The sequence below is a fragment of the Hyperolius riggenbachi genome, chromosome 12 (assembly GCF_040937935.1).
Source record: "Hyperolius riggenbachi isolate aHypRig1 chromosome 12, aHypRig1.pri, whole genome shotgun sequence".
Taxonomy (NCBI): domain Eukaryota; kingdom Metazoa; phylum Chordata; class Amphibia; order Anura; family Hyperoliidae; genus Hyperolius; species Hyperolius riggenbachi.
The window spans coordinates 173865501-173890904 of NC_090657.1; the positions used below are offsets into that span (position 1 = coordinate 173865501).

Genomic DNA, 25404 nt, shown 5'->3' on the forward strand with positions numbered 1-25404 from the left:
AACACTGAAAACTCTGAGAATGCCCCATGGGGAGATGGACTAGTCCGAAACCTGTAGGTTCTGTCAGATTTTAACTGCTTACTTTTTGTGCTGGAGTAATCCTTTAAGAAATCCATAGATTACAAATTTATTTTGAGAAACAAAATTCTTTGTGTGTAAAGGATACACAAATATTTACAAGGCCACATTCATCTAACTGACTTATATCCACTTTATAACCTTTATACTGTTTAAGTAGAGCCTGGGTCTTTACAGGATAAAATACGGTCCTTGAAAGAGTTGCAACAATCCACACAGTCATGGGCGTCCACAGAAAATTTTCCAGGGGGGGCAAAAAGGGGGGAGGAATAAGCGGGGCGGCCGCAGCGAACATTTAGGGCGGTGTATGGGGTGCGGCATGCCGAAAAATGGGTGTGGTCATGAACCAGAATGTGGGAGTGGTCATGGGTGGAGACAAGTTTACATGAACTTAGCAATGGTGGGACATTAGATTAGGACAGGGGTGGCGAACCTTTTGGAGGCCGAGTGCCCAAACTGCAACCCAAAAGTCACTTTTCTATCGCAAAGTGCCAACAGCAATTTAAACTAAATACAAACGTTTTAACACATACATGAACATTATGGAAAATTCAAGCTGAAAATAAACCGTGAAGATAAACAATTTCATCCATCCGACTCCTGAAAAATGTATTCATTTTTTTTAGAACCTCCCAGTTTCATTTTCTGTTTTAAAAAGCTGAAAAAGTAGGTTTAATGCTATTGTCTCATATGATGATGATTCAGCTTTTTCCATAGTCTCGCAGTTACCAATCATGTGACCCCCAACAAGACAAATTCAGCAATCATGAGGCCCCCCCAACAAGACAAATTCAGCAATCATGAGGCCCCCAACAAGACAAATTCAGCGATCTTGAGGCCCCCAACAAATCATGAGGCCCCCAACAAGACAAATTCAGTATCCATGAGGCCCCCAACAAGACAAATTCAGCAGTCATGAGGCACATAAATAGATAACATTTCACATAAATAGGCAGAATGCCCCCTTAACATGGTAGACACCTCTCACCTGACAGCAGTTCCCCAAAATACACTCAATCTGACAGCAGTGGTTCCCCAAAAATAGGTAGCCCCAGGTCTATAGGTGTCCCCAGAATAGGTGGCCAGTGGTATAGATGTCCCCAGAATAGGTGGCCAGTGGTAGAGATGTCCCCAGAACAGGTAGCCAGGGGTATATGTGCCCAGTATATGTAGGCAGGGGTACATGTGCCCAGTATATGTAGGCAGGGGTATATGTGCCCAGTATATGTAGGCAGGGGTATATGTGCCCAGTATATGTAGGCAGGTGTATATGTGCCTAGTATATGTAGTCAGAGGTATATGTGCCCAGTATATGTAGCCATGGGTATATGTGCCTAGTATATGTAGCCAGGGGTATATGTGCCCAGTATTTGTAGCCAGGGGTATATGTGCCCAGTATATGTAGCCAGGGGTATATGTCCCCAGTATATGTAGCCAGGGGTATATGTCCCCAGTATATGTAGACAGAGGTACAGTATAGATGACCCCAGTATATGTAGTCAGGGGTATATGTGCCCAGTATATGTAGCCAGGGGTATATGTGCCCAGTATATGCAGTCAAGGGTATATGTGCTCAGTATATGTAGTCAAGGGTATATGTGCCCAGTATATGTATTCAAGGGTATATGTGCCAAGTATATGTAGTCAGGGGGATATGTGCCCAGTATATGTAGGCAGGTGTATATGTCCCAGTATATGTAGCCAGGGGTATATGTCCCAGTATATGTAGCCAGGGGTATATGTCCCCAGTATATGTAGCCAGGGGTATATGTCCCCAGTATATGTAGGCAGGGTATATGTGCCTAGTATATGTAGCCAGGGGGTATATGTCCCCAGTATATGTAGCCAGGGGGTATATGTTCCCAGTATATGTAGCCAGGGGGTATATGTCCCCAGTATATGTAGCCAGGGGGTATATGTCCCCAGTATATGTAGCCAGGGGGTATATGTCCAAAGTATATGTAGCCAGGGGTATATGTCCCAGTATATGTAGGCAGGGGTATATGTCCCAGTATATGTAGGCAGGGGTATATGTCCCCAGTATATGTAGGCAGGTGTATATGTCCCCAGTATATGTAGCCAGGGGTATATGTCCTCAGTATATGTAGCCAGGGGTATATGTCCCCAGTATATGTAGCCAGGGGTATATGTCCCCAGTATATGTAGCCAGGGGTATATGTCCCAGTATATGTAGGCAGGGGTATATGTCCCAGTATATGTAGGCAGGTGTATATGTCCCCAGTATATGTAGGCAGGTGTATATGTCCCCAGTATATGTAGGCAGGTGTATATGAATGTCCCCAGTATATGTAGGCAAGTGTATATGAATGTTCCCAGTATATGTAGGAAGGTGTATATGTCCCAGTATATGTAGGCAGGTGTATATGTGGCCAGTATATGTAGGCAGGTGTATATGTGCCCAGTATATGTAGGCAGGTGTATATGTCCCCAGAATAGGTAGCCAGGTGTGCCCCAGCAGGAGGGGAGCAGCGCAGAGAAGAGGGAGAGCTATGGGCATAGTGGGGAAGGGCGGACGTCTTCCCCACTTCCCTCACCTTAGGGGGCTCTACCTCCCTCGCTCGCTCTCCCCTTCGGAGTCCGGAACGAAGTGTGCAGCGGCTGGGCAGCGGGCGGAACTTACCTCGTCTCGTCGCAGGCGCCGGATGGATTAGCCGCTACTCTGGTCTGGTCCAGACCAGAGTGCGGCACCAGAACTGCCGGCGCAGGAGCGAGACGAGGTAAGTTCCGCCCGCTGCACACTTCGTTCCGGACTCCGGAGGGGAGAGCGAGCGAGGGAGGTAGAGCCCCCTAAGGTGAGGGAAGGGGGGAAGACGTCCACCCTTCCCCACTGTGCCCATAGCTCTCCCTCTTCTCTGCGCTGCTCCCCTCCTTCTGGCCGCATGGGCACGCGGCCAGGCGGGGGGGCAGCGGGCGGCCAGGGTCGGGCAGATGCCCCAATTTGCCATACGTGCGGACGCCCATGCACGCAGTAATGCCCATTTAGATGTTAAAATGACCATCCATCCCTTTCTTTATGGAAGTCTTATAGCCAACTGCTAGTTCCATTAAGTAGAGTGTAGAATAATGACCTCTGTGGTTCCCCCCTCCTACAGTTGTTGCCTCAGGCATCTGCCTGGTTCGCCGATGCCTAAAACCGGCCCTGCACTAGGCAGCAATAAAAATCCAAAACAGAATGTAAACTCTTATCACGCCATCCAAAACTGAAATAGGTCCTGCCTTGGAAATGGGTCTTCAACTTTAGAGTAACCCCATCTCAATCATTACATGGGTAGCTGTACTTCAAAACCTACATACAAATTATTGTCTTACCGAATCCCATAAATATTATATATCAGCTTCAGGCTGCAGCTGGTGTGTCTATTTTAAGAAACTTTCTGGAAACCATGGCAACAGTGTACACATATGTCACAACTGTCCCTCCTTACTCCAATGTCCCTCTTGTTATTCTGATGTACAGATCTGTATAGATATAGATAGAGAACGTGGTAATATTGTGCTTTCCAACCACAAGAATATCTCCTTGTAAAGGACAGCAGAAAGGAACAGTTTCATTTGAAAAACCAAAATATGTCTTTTGCTCACTAATTCTTTATTAGATGTGCCTGATAAGAGGAGTGACTGGAGGTGTGGCTGCAGGCAGGGCTGGTTTTCCAGGAAAGCCAGTAAGGGCCATGGCCTTGGGTGGTGAAACCAGAAGGGCGGCAGGACTCGGAGAGATAAGGGGTCACATGACAAAATAAATCATCTCTATTGGTCTGCATCTCTCTTGGCCCTTGGTCTTCCATCTCAATGAGTGCCTCGATTTCCTAGAGCAATCGTATTTTGCCTACTGTAACCACTAATGCAATCACTAAGGCTTTGCTCCCAAACTGCTGCAAGCAGCATTTTGCAACTGCAGACCTACTTGTGGGACCCCCATAGAGATCTACTGGCAAACCGCTCTGCCAATCGCCAGCGATCGGCAAGCACTGTCAAAGTGCGCCTAGCAGGTGCCAGCCCTAAAAGCTGGCAGTTATGCAAGGCATCTTCCCAATGAAGACAAGACACAGAACATTTATATAGCGCTTTTCTCCTAGTGGACTCAAAGTGCCAGAGCTGCAGCCACTAGGAAAGCTCTATAGGCAGTAGCAGGGGAACTGTAGTGCAAATAACAATGAATAAAATAGCTTTTTACAATATTCATTTATAGATTATTTAGTCAGTGTCTGCCCGTTGTAAAATCTTTCTTCTCCCTGATTTACATTCTGAAATGTATCACTGATGGTGACATCTTTAGTTCTGCCAGGTGATCTGTACAGAACGTTCCTTACTGCGAATTCTATGCACATAGAGAGATATTGCTTTCTTGGCAGTTGGAAACAGCTGTTATTTCCCACAATGCAACCAGGTTCACAGACCGCAAACTGTCAGGACCATGGTCATGACATCACACTGTGGGAGGGCTTTCACCACAATATCAGCCATACAGACTCCCCCCCCCCCCCCCCCCCCCTAGATTATCTATTCCAGAGAAGGTAAATATTTTGCAAAGGAAAGGGAGTATTAGCTACTGACTGGATTGAAGGTCAATCCTTGGTTAAAGTTCCTCTTTAGGGAGTCTTGCCCAAGGTCTCCTTACTAAATAGGTGCTTGCTTACTGAGCCCTTAACCAGAACACTTTCCAGCCCCAAGGAGAGGTTGAGGCAGATGAAGAAGAACATGATCGTTATCCCAGGGATGTCAGTGTAATAATGCAACTGAACTATTTAGAGGATTTCATTAGGAAAGTATAGATATGGTTGAATCTGAGTCAAAACTAATTTATTGAGTCCCAAAAAAGACAAATGTGCTCCCTCATTTATTTCTCGGCAGGCGATTGCGTATGTGCCATGATCGCATTGTGCGCAGGACGTGACTCGCACTAATGCGCTGCACTTCTCCTTTATTATTTCATTCCCCCTCCCGACGTCAATCTCCTACTCTGGGCCTTCCATGTCCTTTAAAAAATAATTACTTCAGCGTAATTTTATGTTAACATAAATCAGTTTCCTCATTAAAGCATTTTATTCCATAAATCTCATCTTATTACATTTAATTACCGCTAAAATCGCTTGCTGCCTCTTTTGCATTGAAATGAAGTCGGGGCTTGCGCGCCATTCCTCACTTGTGCACTTACATCGCCAGAAGCTTTAGATTTATTAGGTAACTACTTGCGCACTAACAGTCTTTGACCTCTTAAGGACCAGAGACCTGCTGGTACAAAAACGAGGTCATGCCGCACAGACCAGTCGCTCTCGCCATTCACGCTGCTCTCCCGTCGCTGAAGTGCACTCGCTCTGCCGTGATTGGCTCACAGTGATCACAGGGTCAGGAGCCAATGAAATTGGCTCATGGAGCTCTGTTGTCATACCGAAGGCAGAGCAAGTGGGCTGCGGTAGAGTGCGGCGCGGTAATTGAGATCTACGCCCTGGCAGGGATAACAGGGAAAACAGGGTGTAGATTCCAATTAGCCCATTCCAGAACTGGTTAAACTATGAAGCGAAAATAAATAAATAAATGTGTGGCGAGACCACCCTGTGGCTCCAAGACAGGATACATTGTCCCAGGTATACTTGCAAGCAATTAAAGTGTACCTGTAGGGAAAAAAAACAGCCCAAAATGCATACTTACCTCAGTAGAGGGAAGCCTATGGATAATCCAGAGGCTTCCCCCATCCCCCTCAACCTTTCTATTTAAGCGCCGGGACCTCCTGAACCTCCCTGACAAAGGCATGCTGCAGAGTGCACACTTGATATAACATGTAGATACAGCGTTTTGTGAGTGGCACTCCCTACCATATGCTTAGCAGTAGTCAGTGGCAGAAAATGACAGGCAAACAAAAACTCTTCTCACCTTCCTTCCAGTAACTCCTTATGTATGACTTGCTCAGGCGTGTGCACTTCGGAACATGTAGAAAGAACAAATATTGGAACTGAAGAAACAAAGAGAAAAGAAAACATCCGGGCACCTTCCGTCTTCAATATTTATTGTGCAATGTCCACATCCATCAGAGTTTCATACCACGAGTGATCAATATGGTGGCTGTGAGGTGGAGGTGGGGATGCCGGGCATCAGTAGGGGCTTGCGACGGCCGTTTCGCGTCTTGCTAGATGCTTGGTCACGCTGTGCTCCCGTTATGGTAACGGGAGCACAGCGTGACCAAGCGTCTAGCAAGACGCGAAACGGCCGTCGCAAGCCCCTACTGATGCCCGGCATCCCCACCTCCACCTCACAGCCACCATATTGATCACTCGTGGTATGTAACTCTGATGGATGTGGACATTGCACAATAAATATTGAAGACGGAAGGTGCCCGGATGTTTTCTTTTCTCTTTGTTTCTTCATGCTGCAGAGTGCGCCTGGCCGTGCTCCCGTTTAATAAGTGTGGACGCACAAAGTGGGCGCACACTGAAGAGGAGGCCTGCGCAGTACCACAGAGCTGCTCGAGGTCAGCTATATTTGCTAAGCCCAAGTGGCTCCATGCTACTGCACAGGCATAAACTTTCAGAGGGTCCCAGCGTTGGACTGGTGGGATGAGGAGGATGTGGGGAGCCAATGTGGGAAGCCTATGGAGGGCATAGGAAGCCTCTAGAGGACGTGGGGGATGGAGGACACGGGAAGCCTCTGGAGGATGTGGGAAGCCTCTGAAAGACAGCCTCTGGAGGATGTGGGGAGCCCATGGAAGATGTGGGGAGCCTCTGGAAGACGTGGGGAGCCTCTGGAAGATCAGAGGGTCCCAGCACTGGATTGGTGGTGTCAACGAGGATGTGAGAAGTCTCTGGAGGACGTGGGAAGCCTCTGGAGGAAAGCCTCTGTTGAACGTGGGAAGCCTCTGGAGAACAGCCTCTGGAGAACGTGGGAAGCCTCTGGAAAACATAGGAAAGCTCTGGAGGACGTGGGGAGCCAATGTGGGAAGCCTATGGAGGACATGGGAAGCCTCTGGAGGACAGCCTTTGGAGAACATGGGAAGCCTCTGGAAAACATAGGAAGGCTTTCACTTGGGGGTGTGGTTTCCTCCACACATGTCCCCGGGTGCACCCTTACAGTGCTGCACCCGGGGACATGTGTTCCCCTTGCCCACCCATAGCTACGCCTCTGGTCTTGACGATTTTACACTATGGAGTGCTCTGATTTCCTTTAGATTCTGACACAAACCCCCAAGAGCTGAGCAGCACCACATAATAGCATTGCTATCTGGGAACTGTCCTGCTGGTTTGAGCGTAGGAAATACTTTTCTTTGCAGCTATACAGCATGCTAGGCATACCTTCCAACTTTTTAAGATGAGAAAGAGGGACACTTAAGCCATGCCCCTGCCACACCCCTGATCACGCCCCCATCACACCACTAGTCACACATTCCATAAAGCTTTCATAAGAAAAATATATGGTTTTACAATTCAAACCACGCTGGTCCTTTCTATCCTGGTTAATTTTCCTTCATATTAACATTTTACAATTAGTAATATATCAATTTAAAGGATGGGAATAAAGTTTAGAGTCAAACACATTTTTTAGTAGAGAAATATATATATTTAGATAGAAAGAGGGACAAAGTCCTGAAAGAGGGACAAATGAGGAGGACAGAGCTCCCAAAGAGGGACTGTCCCTCCAAAAAAGGGACAGTTGGGAGCTATGTGCTAGGTCAGCACGGTGTTATAGTGGTTAGTGCTCTTGCCTTGCAGCGCTGGGTCCCCGGTTCGAATACCAGCCAGGTCAACATCTGCAAGGAGTTTGTATGTTCTCCCCGTGTCTGTATGGGTTTCCTCTGGGCACTCCGGTTTCCTCCCACATCCCAAAAACATACAGATAAGTTAATTGGTATTCCTCTAAAAATTGGCTCTAGACTACAATACATAAACTACACATTATAGGCATATGACTATGGTAGGGACTAGATTGTGAGCTCCTTCAAGGGACAGTTAGTGACAAGACTAAATATACTCTGTACAGCGCTGCGGAAGATGTCGGCGCAATATAAATACTAACTAAATAAAAATAAATAGGTCTTCAGGAATTGTTAGGTAGCTCTAGCATGCCTGAGAGGTTCTGAAGAAGAGCACCTCCATACTGCGCATGTGCAAGCCTAGATGTGAGCATGCACAGTACGCATGCGCTTGTCTTCGGAATTACTCTATGTACGTGAGTAGTTGAGAAGGCTGCCCACCAAGGAGTACTGAAGAGCTAGCTGTTCGACCAGGGACAGTGTTGGAATGATGGGAGGACCAGGAATGCTCTGTACTATCCAGAGCCTTCCCTCCACTTAGGTAGGTATCAATCCTGAAGTTAGTTTTCTCACTTCAGGTTCCCTTTAAAGTGAACCTCCAGACTAAAAATCTACTCAACAGCACTGAAAAAGCTTGGTTTTTCTTTAACAGTTTCACAGCATCAGAACTTTGTTTTTCTTACCCAAGCTTCATTTTTAGCTGCACAGAAGAAAACTGCCTGGGCATTTTTCCCCTGATGCTGTGCAAAGCATGATGGGATTTATGATGCTGTTCTCCTTCTGCTGTTTTGGTGCAAATTTTTTTCCCCTAAATTTTGAATTTGAGATTTGAAGCCTAGCTCACAGCTGGGAGGGGTGATCAGGACACAGGATAGTTGAAACTGTGTATCATGCTCCTGGTCACCTCCTTTAAACCAAAAAGCTGGCTGCCGCCATGAAATCACAAACATTTGCCTGTTCTTTTAAAACAGGGTGGGTAAGATTATCCACTTCAGCCTACAGGGTTGACATTTTTTTGTATCTGAGCAACTTTCACCTCTCATTCATTTGCAAATAACTTTATCACTACTCGGCACAATGAATGGATCTATATCTTGTTTTTTCCGCCACCAATTAGGTTTTCTGTGGGCGATACATTTTGCTGAAAATTAATTTATTCTAAATCAATTTTAACAGGAATATTAAGAAAGAAATGGAAAAAAATCATTATTTCTCAGCTTTTGGCCATTATAGTTTGAAATTCATGCATGCTACCGTAATCAAAACCCATTTACTTTATTTGCCAATTTGTTCTGCTTATTACACAATTTAAATTATGTCCCTATCACAATGTATGGCGCCGATATTTTATTTGGAAGTAAAGGTTCCATTTTTTCAATTTGCGTCCATCACTATTTACAAGCCCATAATTTTTAAAAAATATATTAATATACTCCTTTGACATGCATATTTATAAAGTTCAGACCCTTAGGTAACTATTTATGTTTGTTTGTTTTTTTATTATTGTAATTTTTTTTTATTAAAAATTGTATGTGGGTAATTTTTGGTGTGGGAGGTAAACAGGTAATTTTTAATGTAAAGGTGTATATGTGTAATGTAAAATGTATGTGTGTGTAGTTTTACTATTTGGCCACAAGATGGCCACAGTGAAAAAGTCCTGGGAGCGATCGGATTTATAATCCCTTTCATTGATCGATGGGCTAACAGCCGGTAGCTGGAGCGCGCGGGGGGGGGGGGGGGGGGCACGGGAGCACGCGCGACCCGCAGTAGTGCGCGCAGCCTGACTGGACGAGAAATTTCGTCCAGTTAGGCTGAAGTGGTTAAATTACCCATCTATTTGAATTAACATAACTAATGTAACTTAATGTATGTTTCTTTAGGCTGAAGGTCCCCTTTTTTTGTACAGGTGTGTGGTCCTGTGTTTGGTTATACCAAGCAGGTGCTGACGATCAGCAAGATAACATGCCTCAAAATTCTGCAGTTACGGTGACCCCACACAGCCAAGATTTTATGCAGTGGGCCTAAAACAACATAACAGCCCTCATCAGTTTTTACAGCGCTCATCGGTTTTACAAAAGCTACAAAGTGTAAACATCCTCCACACTCTTTCACATAACGCCAGCTGAATTTCTTTTTGCAATTAGTGTAAATCTCACTGCTCCGAACAGCTCCCATTGGATATAAATTAGCGGCTTACAGCTAGCGGGCTATCGGTGAGATTACGCCTGGCCACTTCCTATCGATCCCAGAAACTAATATTGACTGTCTCAGCACTCCGTTCCGCGCCGTTGCTGCTTTCGTTTACCTCGCTGTGTCACGTCGGCTGTGCGCTGCTTCCCGCCAGCCCAGAAGAGCTCATTAGCTGCCTGTTTTTGGCTTATGGAACTTTCTTTAGCTGCTATTCTGACTTCTCGGTCTACCTTCAAAGAGAACCTATTTATTTATTTATTTATTGTATTTATAAAGCACCAACATATTAAGGAGCGCTGGACATTAGTTTAGGTTACAGACAATATTTAGGGGTGACATACAGCAATATGGCAATAGAGCAATACATTAAAACCAGATCATGCAGCACAGTAAGAGTACAAGGTAATGCTTAGTCAGTCACTGGATGGGAACATGGAGATTAGGCAAGTTAGGTTCACTCAAATGCATAGCATGGGTTCACAGCAATGGAGGTACATGATCAGGTAGGACACAAAAGGAGGAGGAGGACCCTGCCCAAAGGCTTACAATCTAGAGGGAGAGGTAGGGACACAAAAGGTGGGGGACCAGAGTTCAGCTGTGGGTTTAGAGCACTTGTGAATGGTGGTATGCCAGAGTCAAAAGGTGAGTTTTGAGGGCCTTTTTGAAGATGTTGAAGGAGGGGGCTGTCCTAATGGGTGGAGGTAGGGAGTTCCATAGTGTTGGAGCAGCTCTTGAGAAGTCCTGGAGGCGTGCATGGGACTGGGTGATGCGGAGGGCAGTCAGGCGAAGTTCATTCGAGGAGCGGAGTGAGCGGCTAGGTGTGTACCTCTGAGTAAGATCGGAAATGTAGGTTGGACAGGTTTTGTGGACAGATTTGAAGGTCAGACACAGTATCTTGAATTCTGGACTGGATAGGAAGCCAGTGGAGGGATTCACGGAGGGGAGCCGCCGTGGTGGAGCGATGGGAGAAGTGGATAATTCTGGCTGCCACATTCATGACAAGACTGCAGCGGGGCTATTCGGGTCATAGGGAGACCAGACAAAAGGGCATTGCAGTAGTCAAGGCGGGAAATTATAAGGGCTTGGATGAGGCGTTTGGTGGTGGCAGAGGTCAGGAAAGGGCGGACCTTGCAGATGTTGCAAAGGTGGAAGTTGCAGGACTTTGTGAGGTTTTGGATGTGGGGAGTAGAGGAGAGTGCGGAGTCTAGGGTGACAGCGGGCTTGAGAGGTAGGACGAATGGTAGTGTGGTTAACTGTGACATGCACATCTGGGAGGTTCAGGGATGGTCGGGGTGGGAAGATCATACATTCCGTTTTGTCTAGATTTAGTTTCAGGAACCTAGCGGACATCCAGGAGGAGATGGCTGATAGGCAGGAGGAGACCTTGTCTATGGTAGTGGGGGATATGTCAGGGGTGTGGAGGTAGATCTGGGTGTCATCCCATGACCTATGAGGTTACAAGCATGGTGGCTGCCTCTGGTGAATGGATTTTAAACAAACAGGTTCCAGACCTGGGCTCCTTACCGCATATGTACAAAAGGCGCCTAGAAATGTGGACACCAGTAATGCCGATAGTAAAATATCAGTATTAAATACCAATATTTTACTAACGCTACTCCTAACCCTACTCTCACACAGAAACCTCCCAACGTCTAACCTTAACTCCCTCCTCTCCCCCTCACACACTAACTGCCTAATGCCTAAACTTAAATTACCCCCTCTCTGACACTCCCCAGGGCCAAGCCAGAAGACTCCATACCATCTCCGACACTCCCCAGGACCGAGCCAGAAAGGGACTGACTCCATATCCTTTCCGACACTCCCCAGGGCTAAGCCAGAAAGAGCTTGACTCCATACCCCCTCCAACACTCCCCAGGGCTAAGCTAAGCCAGAAAGGTACTGACTCCTTACCTCCTCCGACACTCCCCAGAACTAAGCCAGAAAAGGGCTGACTCCTTACCTCCTGCCGACACTCCCCAGGGCTAAGACAGAAAAGGGCTGACTCCTTACCCCCTCTGACACTCCCCAGGACCGAGCCAGAAAGGGGCTGACTCCTTACCCCCTCTGACACTCCCCAGGACCGAGCAAGAAAGGGGCTGACTCCTCCCCCCTCCGACACTCCCCAGGGCTAAGCCAGAAAGGGTCTTACTCCTTACCCCCTCCGACACTGCCCAGGGCCAAGCCAGAAAGGGGCTGACTCCTTACCTCCTCCGACACTCCCCAGAGCTAAGCCAGAAGGGGGCTGACTCTATACCCCTTCCCCACTCCGACACTCCCCAGGGCTTAAGCCAGAAAGGGGCTGACTCCTTACCCCCTCCGTCACTCCCCAGGGCTAAGCCAGAAAGGGGCTGACTCCCCCCTCCGACACTGCCCAGGGCCAAGCCAGAAAGGGTCTGGCTTCTTACCTCCCTCCGTCACTCCCCAGGGCTAAGCCAGAAAGGGGCTGACTCCTTACCCCCTCCGACACTGCCCAGGGCCAAGCCAGAAAGGGGCTGGCTCCTTACCTCCCTTCGTCACTCCCCAGGGCTAAGCCAGAAAGGGGCTGACTCCTTACCCCCTCCGGCACTGCCCAGGGCCAAGCCAGAAAGGGGCTGACTCCTTACCTCCTCCGACACTCCCCAGGGCTAAGCCAGAAAGGGGCTGACTCCTTACCCCCTCCGACACTGCCCAGGGCCAAGCCAGAAAGGGGATTACTCCTTACCCCCTCCGACACTCTCCAGGGCTAAGCCAGAAAGGGGCTGACTCCTTACCTCCTCCGACACTCCCCAGGGCTAAGCCAGAAAGGGGCTGACTCCCCCCTCTCTCCGACACTCCCCAGGGCCAAGCCAGAAAGGGGCTGACTCCTTACGCCCTCCAACACTGCCCAGGGCCAAGCCAGAAAGGGGCTGACTCCTCCCTCTCTCCGACACTCCCCAGGGCCAAGCCAGAAAGGGGCTGACTCCTTACCCCCTCCAACACTGCCCAGGGCCAAGCCAGAAAGGGGCTGACTCCTTACCTCCTCCGACACTCCCCAGGGCTAAGCCAGAAAGGGGCCGACTCCCCCCTCCGACACTGCCCAGGGCCAAGCCAGAAAGGGGCTGACTCCTCCCTCTCTCCGACACTCCCCAGGGCTAAGCCAGAAAGGGGCTGACTCCTCCCCCCTCCGACACTGCCCAGGGCCAAGCCAGAAAGGGGCTGACTCCTCCCCCCCCTCCGACACTGCCCAGGGTTAAGCCAGAAAGGGGCTGACTTCTTACCCCCTCTGACACTGCCCAGGGCCAAGCCAGAAAGGGGCTGACTCCTTACCCCCTCCGACACTGCCCAGGGCTAAGCCAGAAAGGGGCTGACTCCTTACCCCCTCCGACACTGCCCAGGGCTAAGCCAGAAAGGGGCTGACTCCTTACCTCCCTCCGACACTCCCCAGGGCTAAGCCAGAAAGGGGCTGACTCCTTACCTCCTCTGACATTCCCCAAGGCTAAGCCAGAAAGGGGCTGACTCCCCCCCTCCGACACTGCCCAGGGCCAAGCCAGAAAGGGGCTGACTCCTCCCTCTCTCCGAAACTCCCCAGGGCGAAGCCAGAAAGGGGCTGACTCCTCCCCCCCCTCCAATACTGCCCAGGGCTAAGCCAGAAAGGTGCTGACTTCTTACCCCCTCCGACACTGCCCAGGGCGAAGCCAGAAAGGGGCTGTCTCCTCCCCCCCCCCTCTGACACTGCCCAGGGCCAAGCCAGAAAGGGGCTGACTCCTTACCCCCTCTGACACTCCCCAGGGCTAAGCCAGAAAGGGGCTGACTCCCCCCTCCGACACTGCCCAGGGCCAAGCCAGAAAGGGGCTGACTCCTTACCCCTCCGACACTCCCCAGGGCTAAGCCAGAAAGGGGCTGACTCCCCCCCCCTCCGACACTGCCCAGGGCCAAGCCAGAAAGGGGCTGACACCTCCTTCTCTCCAACAGTCCCCAGGGCGAAGCCAGAAAGGGGCTGACTCCTTACCCCCTCCGACACTCCCCAGGACCGAGCCAGAAAGGGGCCGACTTATTGCTCTCTCCCCCCTAAAGTCCTCAGGGCCAAAAACCAGAGAGGGGCTGACTTTGTACCCCCTTCCGACACTCCCAAGTAAGGATGGTCGTTGAGATGAGATTTTGTATGCATATGTATGCAGCTTGAAAATGAACCAATCAAATATTGCTGTGGTAAAACCTGATTAGTCCATTTCCAAGCTGCATAAATTGCAAACAACGTTTGACACCATCACGTAACAGAGTAGTGCAGCAGAGCAGTGTAATATTCCCCTGCTCTGGTGATGCGTTGTGTTTCTTCTGTTCTTCCTGGCAGCTGCACGCTCTGTGCTTCCATACCTCCTTCTTTTGATCACATGACATACCTCAGGAGCAACATTATATAAAAAGGACAAAGGCGCCAGGTGTTACTCTGACATTACGCTGCTGTGTGCTCCTACTTTTTACTGCCTGATAAAGCAGGTGTAGACCTGCAAAACGCGTTGTACCAAACCCTTGGAGTGTACCATTAAATTTTCCTATGTTGAATTACACAGCTTTCTTGTGTCCGTTTGAGGGAGGCAAGTCCACCACTGCCTCCTAAGCAATTTTAAACATTTTAAATATTGTTTTTATCCTTTTGGCGCCTCTGTTCAGTTTATAATACTCAGGAGCAACATTGAACATTATTGGGGAAAGAATCAGGGATTTCATTGTGTTCGTTGCTCGTGCCGATATCGTTCGCCAGCTCGCCATTACCACCACGCACCCAACCGACCACGACGGCCCAACAACTTGCAGCATGTCCGATCAACATGCTCGGCCTGAAATTGGTTGCATCATCAATCGGGCATGGTGTTAACAATTTTCATCCGATTCGATAATACTCAAAATCGGATGGTCGATGCCCCCCCCCCAAGATGTATGGTGTACCTTTACTCTTTTAATTGCTCAGTCGATGTGCTTATCAAATCGATTCAAATAAATGGCGCGATTGCATACCTCTCAACTTTTTGAGATGAGAAAGAGGGACACTTAAGCCACGCCCCTGCCACAACCCTGATCACGCCCCATCACACCCCTAGTCACGCATACCCTAAAGATTTTATAAGAAAAATATGATGTTTTATAATTCAAACCACACTGGTCCTTTCTATCCTGGTTCATTTTCCTTCAAACTAACATTTTAAAATGAGTAATATATCAATTTAAAGGATGGGAATAAAGTTTAGAGTCAAACACTTTTTTTTAGTAGAGAAAGATATATATTTACATAGAAAGGGGGACAAAGTCCTGAAAGAGGGACAAATGAGGAGGAAAGAGGGACAGAGGGACAGGGCTCCAAAAGAAAGACAGTTGGAAGCTATGCGATTGCGCTTCAAGCCAGGTTTGAGTGGGCGAATCCGATCGTCTGCAGCGCGGCGTCTTTCTTTTTACACACTCGCGGCTCTGTTGTATCTCTCTGCCCCAGTAATAACAAAGCTCCCCCTCGTCATTGTGCCTGCCCGCTAATGAGGTGCCAGTCTCTACCCTCCAGACGCAGCGTTGCATGGCGCTAAGCTCATGAAACACAAAGCCTGCCCGCGAAATCCCAGCTCTGTATTATCTGGAAGAGGCAGACTCCTCCACCAAGCCTAATCCGCTTCATTCTGAAAACCAGAGACGGGGACTTGGCAACGGATCGCAAGTCTTGGCTCTGATTTCTGCTCCTTTGCACCTTACTGCCTGTATCGCGTTGTCTGGTACCCCCTTTCCTGGAAGCACTGGAGACATCTTATACGGCTCAGTGAAGGATTCGAAACGCCCGGTTGTATTGCAGAGTGAATGAGCCGCCCTGCGGTTAATGGTGACATTAAAACGCTTCCTAGCTGGCTTTATCTCGACCTTCTCAGAATTCTTCTACCTTCTGGTGCACCAAGCAGACAATTAAAGCAGACCTGGACACAGAACTTCCTCTCTGCTTTAAAAGATATTCAACAGCATAATAACCTTTAAAGAAAAACATTTCTTTGTTACAGCTGATACAAATCCTGCAATGAATCTGCAGGGTGTCTACTTCCTGCTTTCATGGAAGCAGGCATAGGGTTAACATCCTGTGTTAACCATTTAGCAACTCTTCTGTGGCAGTCAGCTGACACAAGTGAGAGATCAAATTACACCCGTGATTAGTCACAGATGAGGGGGAATCAGACAGGCTAAACTCTCTAAATACCCACAGGGTGCATTTATCTCTGTTTTCCTTCTGTCCTGTACAAGAGTTCAGGTCTGCTTTAAGAATACAAAGACATGCCTAGACACCATTGTGAGAAATGACCTATGAGCTGTGGCATAGCAATAGGAGGTGCCGATGTTGCGACCGCAGCGGGCCCTTGGGTCCTCCCTCAACCACAGCATTACCTCTCTATTGGTCCTGTGCTGGCAATAATCACTTCTATAGATACTTTGAATAGTGGTAATCATTAACAAACTGCTCCCCATCCTCTTCTTGCACCTCTGACACTGTGGTTATACTTGGCACGTGTTGGTGCACTATATAAATTGTTATGTATAGGGTGCTTGGGGGGGGGGGGGGATGGTAAACTTGCACTGGGGCCCATAACTCCTTAGCTATGCCACTGCCTATGAACAATAGTTTTACGATCAATTATGACGATAGTAATCGATGTGATGTGAATGACAGCAGATGAAATTCCAAACGACCATTGCCATAGACTAAAAATAGTTTAAAAATCATTTGTAGATCTGTATACACTGCTGACTATGCTCAATTATCGACATGATCTGTCATGCATGAACTCATCGTGGATCGTTCGTTTATGCAGTCGTTCCTGCTTTGCAATTTCAAACGATAGCTTAACCACTTAAGGACCACGGGCTTAAACCCCCTTAAAGACCAAGCCATTTTTTACAAAATGGGCCACTGCAGCTTTTAGGCCTTGCTGCAGGGCCGCACAACTCAGCACACAAGTGATTCCCCCCCTTTTCTCCCCACCAACTGAGTTTTCTGTTGGTGGGGTCTGATCGCTCCCCCAATGTTTATTTTTTTTATAAATATTTATTTATTTTCTAATAAATGTGCTTATTTTTTTTATTTTTATTAAAGTCCCTCCCTCCCTCCCTCCCCCCGCCAGCCAATAACAGTGATCAGCTGTCATAGGCTTCAGCCTATGATAGCGGATCACTCGAGCCAACCAGGGGGGCAGCACTCGAGCCAACCAGTACAGCACTGCCTTCGATCGCAGCGCTGTACGGAGTAAATAGACAGTGGTTTCGCCGTCTAACAGTCTCCTAGCGGCGATCGCCGCTGGGAGACTGGAGGCGGGGCAGAGCTCAGTCATCCAAGTGGAGATGCGCACACATCGGCGCATGTGATCTCCTGCAGAACACGCCCCCCAGGACTTTACTTCGATTGGCATTAGGCGGTCCTTGGGGAGCCACCACATTCATGCCCATCGGCGTGACGCGGTTAACGATGAGCCGTTCATCTCGGAAGATTTTTGATCCTCTTGCGTACGGATAGAAGGCTGTATTAATACCAGGGCCGATTCTAGTTTTTTTGCCTCCTAAAGCAATACATCGGGTAGAATGGATAGACTATATTCTTAGTGATGTCACCAGTCTCTAGTGAAGGGATAGGCTGCACTCTCAGTGATGTCACTGGTCTTTAGTGAAGGGATAGGCTGCACTCTCAGTGATGTCACTGGTCTCTAGTGAATTGATAGGCTGCATTCTCATGGATGTCACTGGTCTCTAGTGAATGGATAGGTGGCATTCTCAGTGGTATCACTGGCCTCTAGTGAATGGATAGGCTGCATTCTCAGTGGTATCACTGGTCTCTAGTGAATGGATAGGCTGCATTCTCAGTGGTATCACTGGTCTCTAGTGAATGGACAGGCTGCACTCTCAGTGATGTCACTGGTCTCTAGTGAATAGATAGGCTGCATTCTTAGTGATGTCACTGGTCTCTAGTGAATGGATAGGCTGCATTCTCAGTAATGTCACTGGTCTCTAGTGAATGGACAGGCTGCACTCTCAGTGATGTCACTGGTCTCTAGTGAATGGATAGGCTGCATTCTCAGTGATGTCACTGGTCTCTAGTGAATGGATAGGCTGCATTCTCAGTAATGTCACTGGTCTCTAGTGAATGGATAGGCTGCATTCTCAGTGGTGTCACTGGTCTCTAGTGAATGGATAGGATGCATTCTCAGTGGTGTCACTGGTCTCTAGTGAATGGATAGGCTGCATTCTCAGTGGTATCACTGGCCTCTAGTGAATGGATAGGCTGCATTCTCAGTGATGTCACTGGTCTCTAGTGAATGGATAGGCTGCATTCTCAGTGATGTCACTGGTCTCTAGTGAATGGATAGGCCTCATTCTCGGTGATGTCACTGGTCTCTAGAGAATGGATAGGCTGCATTCTCAGCGATGTCACTGCTCTCTAGTGAATGGATGTCGCTGGTCTCTGGGCTGTGTTCACAATGGAATATCGGCAGTAATAAGCGGAATTTACCCGATGTAAACTGATATTTTAATGTTGCATGGCTAAGAATGTGTGGATATTTGGAATGTTGTACATGTGATATACTGTACTTGTACTTTGCAAAGGCCTTCGACACTGTTCCCCACAAAAGTCTGGGGCAAATGTTGAAGGTACAAGGACTGGGGAAGAGTGTGTGCATGGAAAGGGAACTGGCTAATGGACAGAAAACAAAGAGTTGTGGTCAATGGATGAAATTCAATGTTGAAAAATGTAAAGTCATGCATTTTGGTCCTACCAATGGTCTAGCGCCATACAAAATAAACAGGATATAAATGGGAACATCAAACTTGTAGAAGACTTAGGAGCACTCCTTGACAAGTACAATTTTGGGATGTATTAAAATATATGGGAATAAATATAGGGGATGCTAGCATAATACTGTTTTTTTTTTTTTTTGCCCTGCGTATCCTTAAAATGTGGGATGTATTGCCACAGGAAGTAGTTATGGCAAATTCTATACCTGCATTTAAGGGGGGCTTAGATGCTGCCCTTGCGCTGAAAGACATCCTTGGCTATAATTACTAGGTAATTCCCAGTCGTGTTGATCCAGGGATTTTATCTGTTTGCCATCTGGAGTCGGGAAGGAATTTTTTGGACCTTGCCTTGTAAGAGTTTTTTGCTTTTCTCTGGATCAACAGGGGTATGTGAGGAAGCAGGCTGGTGTTGTACTTTTGTTTCTAGTTGCACTCAATGGACGTATTTTTTTTTCAACCCAAATAACTGTGTATTAATGGCCCTTTTCTTTCAGATACACCAAAATGAAGACCGCCACCAACATCTACATCTTTAACCTGGCTATGGCCGACGCCCTGGTCCTGATGACCCTCCCGTTTCAGGGGACAGACATCATCATGGGGATATGGCCCTTTGGGAACGCCCTGTGTAAGATTGCGATCTCTATCGATTACTACAACATGTTTACCAGCACCTTCACCCTGACCATGATGAGCGTAGACCGCTACATCGCCATCTGCCACCCGGTGAAGGCCCTGGACATCCGCACCCCGCACAAGGCCAAGGTGGTGAACGTCTGCATCTGGATCCTGGCCTCGTTCATCGGGATCCCCGTCATGGTGATGGGCTCTGCCGAGATGGACAGCGGAGGTTAGTGCTTATTTCATTCACTTTTGGAAGGAATTAGGAGGATGGGCTCTTTATATCGCAGTTGATAGTAAGATAACATAAATGACCAAACATACCTGATATCTAGAAGTAGCTTGAGGTGTTAAACTTCGCTTAAAGGTGCCTATACATTACGCAATTTATGGCAACCATACCTGGTCGATTCAAGATTGATACCACAACATGGCCATCTGATCAATCGTTGTGATCGATTTATGGCTGGATCGATCAAATCGTGCAGGGTGGTGGCGACATTCGATGTTCGAATGATCGATGTACCACAAGGTGTAACAAAAGAGTCATGCAAGTACAGCAGAATTCAACTATCCAGCAGTCTCAACCGACCAGCACAGATCGCCGGCAGAGCTCACAAGGGTGAAGGCCAATGCCTAACATTGTTTGTGGGTTTGTTAGGATGTGTTTAAAGTTTGGGTTCCCCGGCTTCCCCAAAGTTAATATACAGTAAAATCCCTTTATAGTAAACTCCAACGGACCTGGAAAAGTAGTACTTCAATGTTTCAGCAAGCGAGCACCGACAGTGTCTATGCTAGATCAAAGTGCACAGTGCTCAGTATGCTGGGATCTGCATGCAATAATCACACAACAGCTTGCACAGGAATCATAGGTCTCACCAGTTAATGCAGGTACAGTGTTGATCGTCTGCTCCTCTGTGCACATTGTTGTGCAGCCTGGGTGATAGTGTAGCACTGCAGCCATGCACAAGCAAGTCACAGATGACAGGCTATTCCCTCAGTAATCAGTGCTCCTCTGCTCACATTTCTGTGCGGCCTGGATTATACGTTGCAGCCATGCACAAGCATGTCACAGATGACAGGCTATTCCCTCAGTAATCAGACAGCAGATTACACAGGAAGCATAGGTCTCACGACTCTCACCAGGTAATGCAGGTAAAGTTCTTATAGTGTACTCCTCTATCCACATTTCTCTGCAGCCTGAATGATACGTTGCAGCCATGCACAATCATGTCACAGGTGACAGGCTATTCCCTCAGTGATCAGGCAGCAGCTTACACAGGAAGCATAGGTCTCACCGGCTGGTGCTTTTGAGGTAATCCATGCAAGTCCAGAGTAGTGTGCAGATAGAGAGCAGGCTACAAATGGCTGCCCGCCCGACCACGGCTCATGGGCCTCCGACTGACGTATGACACGTGCCCGCCCACTTTCCACTATAGCCGGATACAGAATATTGCAGGGGCCAAAAAACAGGTTCACTATAACAGAACAGAAGCTCTATTATATCAGAGTTTAGTAAACCAGGTCTGACCCATCCAGCGCCGCGCACCTCACATTCCTCTCCCACCTTTCTCCAGCTTCTCCAAGGGTTCCTCTTCTCCCTGGCATCTTCTGACATAGCTGTACAGCTCTAGGTCCTCTGATCCCTGTGGCCTCCATACACTTCAGCATTTCTTCAGCTTCTGAACTGCAAACCGCCTATGTGGGCCGGGGTCACGCTTGACTTGCACTTCAGCCCGCACATGCGCAGAAGTGTACGACTAGCCACGACTGGCCAGATTACCGGGAGTGATATCAAAAGAACAGAGAGGATGGCAACGGAGCCCACGTACCTAATGGGGCTGGAGGAAGCCCCAGGTAGGTATAGATACACCAACTAGTTACATCTCAGGTACACTTTAAAACCAGGCGTGAGATAGTTGTATAATCTGTGGCGAGCTGTTACACAGCCCGCCACTGTCTCTCCCGAGGAAACTGCTCATATAATTAGGGTTGATTCCGGAGTAACCCTCATGTGTTGCTGGAGACAATTATTCATCATCGCTCGTGTAGACAACCATGACCTGGTTCTCTTACTTTGTTGGGGGGGGGGGGGGGGGGGGAGAAAACAAAGTTTTCCACATGACCCAATTTTATTCTGTGCCAGGCTTGCAATGAATGCTGCGGCGGGAAGTATGTGTTCACACACTGGACTGAAGAGCGCCCAATAGTCCTGGAAACAGAGAGGAATCGGCATCCTACAATGATGGAGTCTAGATGACCGTTTCATTATTATAGCATGTACCCACTGGTGCAACTACATCCCCACCGAGGGGCTAAGGAGCAGGGGCATTACTAAGGGGGAGCCGCTCCGGTTATCCCAGGAGGGTTGTGGGGGTGGCGCAGAAAGGGCGGGCGGGGTGGGTCAGGGCTGTGGGGGGCCCCAACTACTAACCTTCCTTTCCTCCGATACAGGGGACCCCACTTCAGATTAGGTGTTCTTGTGGCTACACATGTTATGGGTGTGAAGATCCTGATGGCCACACTTGTTTTTTGACCTTTGTGAGATGGGCCCAAAGGCCGTGGAGGGCACCAGGGGAATATTTGGGGGCCCCATTGATTGTAGTTATGCCACTTCTAAGGGCCCCCCCCCCTCTCATACCCCATCTGGAGATGCAGAGTGGAGCAGCTATACGCTGAATGACTGCAGTAAAGGGGGCTCAGGAGGATCCAGCGCTATATGTGAGTAAGAATGAGGACTAACAAGGATCTTGGAGCTTTGTATTAAATAAGAAACAGAAATTGTATCTGATATCAAAAGCAACACACTGATGTCGTTTGGACATATAGAGAGGAAAAAACATAGGGAAATTATCAAAGGTTTTGAAGGAAAACCAGGAAGATGCAGCTGGAGAGGAAGGCAGAGGACAAGGTGGTTTTTTAACGATATTCAGGAGAATCTTAAGATGGGAGTTAAATGAGCAAGAACGCCTCTGTCAGTCTCAAGGGAATTGCCTCAAACTTTTGGTGGCTCCGCAAAATTTCACCAAATCAATTTTACGAATTGCATTGAAGACAATGGCGCCAAATGCTAGAGATGCTAGCACAGCTGTTCTTGCACTGATCATCGCTCGTTCAAAGTCACTTGAAACATTAGTCTTACTTATTTTGACATGAACTTCCATAACTACGTCCTCTGAAGCTGAGCTCTACGTCACTGTTGGACTGGTTTACTTTCAAATAATTTCTCTCCTCTTTTTCTCTAATTTTTTGGCCACTAATTCCCCCTTGTTAACCACTTGCCGACCGCACACTCATACCGTGCGTCGGCAAAGTGGTAGCTGGAGGACCAGCGTCGCAGATCTGCGCGAGCGGCCGTTTCCTGTTAGATCACGGAGCGGGTCTCCGTAAATAGCCTGCGAGCCGCTGATCGCGGCTCGCAGACTAAATGTAAACGCAGGAGACATTTGTCTCCTTTGTTTACATTGAACGGCGCTGCTGTGCAGCAGCGCCGTAAGGTAGATCGGCGATCCCCGGCCAATCAGCGGCCGGGGATCGCCGCCATGTGACAGGGGACATCCTGTCACAGGCTGCACAGGAGGGATAGCGTCCTGTGCAGCCCCGATCACCGGGGGTGAGCAGGTAGGAGAGGGAGGAGGGAATTTCGCTGAGGAGGGGGGCTTTGAGGTGCCCCCCCCCCCACAAACCACACGCAGGCAGGAGCGATCAGACCCCCCCTGCACATCATCCCCATAGGGGGGGGGGAAAGGGGGGCGATCTGATCGCTCTGCATGCACCATGATCTGTGCTGAGGGCTGCAGCCCCACCCAGCACAGATCATAAAAAAACAGCGCTGGTCCTTAAGGGGGGGGGGGGGGGGGTAAAGGCTGGGTCATCAAGTGGTTACATTTTTCCTCACCCTGATTTACATTCTGAAATTTATCACAGATGACAACATCTTTAGTCCTGTCAGGTAATCTCTGCGGAGTGTTTGTAATACCAGTGTACCGAAGTCAGTAGAAAAAAAACACCTGGTCTCCCAGAATGCTCTGGGAAGAGAATTTTGCATAGCTGAACAGCCTAGGCTAAGCATCACTGGGAGGGTGGGGCTACATAACAATACGCAGCAATCTATAGATACAGGACGTTTTTCTGATGCTAAAACCAGGATATTTAAAGCGGACCTGAACCCAGAACTTCCTCTCTGCTCTAAAAGATAAGCAACAGCATAATAACCGTTAAGAAAAACATTTCTTTGTTACAGCTGAAAAAAATTCTGCAATAAATCTGCAGTGTGTCTACTTCCTGCTTTAATGGAAGCAGACATAGGATTATCGTCCTGGGTTTATAAATTAGCTGCTCTGCAAGGCAACTCAGCTGACACAGCTGAGAAATCAAATTACACTTGTGATTAGTCACAGATGAGGGGTTGTTAGATAGGCTAAACTCTCTAAATACATACAGGGAGCATTTCTCTCTGTTTTCCTTCAGCCTTGTGCAAGAGTTCAGGTCCATTTTAATGTCTACATGTGGGTTTGATATGGCTGTGTAAAATGTAAAGCTATAGGTTTGCTATAAACCAGTGGTTCTGGATGCTTGCTTGGCTTACCAAGGGCGAAAAGGGATAATTTGCATATTTAGTAGGTGTGCATTGTGGGTAATCACAAATGTTCACTTATAGCTGAATTATTGCAGATTTCCTTCTGTTTTAAGTAAGCAAATACACCAAGCTTTGCTTTTTTTAGTAGGAGGGCTTTTTGGTCCCTTTTATCCCCCTATACATTACTTGTAGTTTGGGTCACCCTGAGCTGCTTGGTTACTCTAATGTTAAAGTGTGCATCCTAAATAATTGACTGCATTCTACTATATGTCACTACAGGGCCTGTAAATGTAAAGTAAATGGTGTGTATTGTGCAGAGGGCTCCTCTCCTGGTAACAGATAAGAAGCCGAGTCCCTGCTAGCGACAGCTCTTGTCATCAGTATTCTCCCACCACTGCCTTGAAGCGATGGCCCTGCAGAGCGTACAGCAGACATGAATTATAGATAACGCTGAACGCTGTGTGATGTTACAGTTACAGGGGCGGACGTGGCCGTGGTAATACTGACGCTTACACCGCTCCTGCAGACACATCAGTGCAAAAAACAGGCCATGTCGTAAACGGTCTATAGATTTGGCATTTAAAATGAAAATAATTTGCAATTGACAAAATAAATACTTTATTACCCAGATGAGTGTGTCAAATTGTCTTCCTGTGCCAAACACAAATGCTGCTTGGCTGAGAAAACGTAGTCTGATAGGCGTCCAACCTGCTGTCCTTATCCCATCATTACCCATGTGAGGAAGTCAGAGAGAAGCTGGGAAGACTCACCAGACAGCCATAAACACAAAGAGGATCGGCAGATCCCACCCATCTCCTCCTCCTGCTACTGAGAGACTCTTTTTGTGGTCAGCAATGCAGCAGCAGCAGCAGAATCTTGTCATCTTTGTATCCAGTTCCTACCTGCTTAGGGTGGGTAGAGTTAGGTTCTGTATAACACTTTGAACAGGGAGGACCTAGACAGGAAGACGTTGAGACTCTGCTGAGCTGTAGTGCTGCACTGCTGGACACAAAGAGTACATCTCTTAGCAGCAGAGGGAAAAAGTGGGTGGGGTCATGTGATGGCAATGTGCTGAAGCTCCAATTCTCTTGATAAATACCTGTTATTTGACAGGATCCCTGGGTCACAGGGTTTTTTTTTCAAAGGGAATTTCACTAGATTGTCTACTTAAAATATACAGATTTTGTGAGCAATGGTCTGACAATGAAAAATCTGGTAGTGTGAACCAGGGCCGCAACAAATGCTAAATTGTATAGGGAGGAAAAAAATCCTGTTTTATCTTCCTTTTTAAAAACATTTAGAGCAAACCTGAAGCGCCTAAAAAAAAAAAAAGATACTCTCCTAAGAAGAGGGAAGGCTCTTGGCCCCATAGAGCCTTCTCTGTTCACTCTAAATCTCCTTGTTCTCC

The 25404-nt window shown here is 47.9% G+C and overlaps 2 protein-coding genes across 2 annotated transcripts in view; one reads left to right on the forward strand and one right to left on the reverse strand.

Moving 5' to 3' along the window:
• The window catches only part of LKAAEAR1 (LKAAEAR motif containing 1), a 537492-nt gene that overhangs the window by 367357 nt on the left and 144731 nt on the right, over positions 1-25404 (reverse strand). The window lies entirely within an intron of this gene.
• Positions 1-25404, forward strand: part of OPRL1 (opioid related nociceptin receptor 1) — a 127534-nt gene that overhangs the window by 89815 nt on the left and 12315 nt on the right. Inside the window, exon 3 of the mRNA XM_068261878.1 lies at positions 19291-19646. Coding sequence (XP_068117979.1) covers positions 19291-19646 — 356 coding nt within the window. The remainder of the gene's footprint in view (positions 1-19290; positions 19647-25404) is intronic.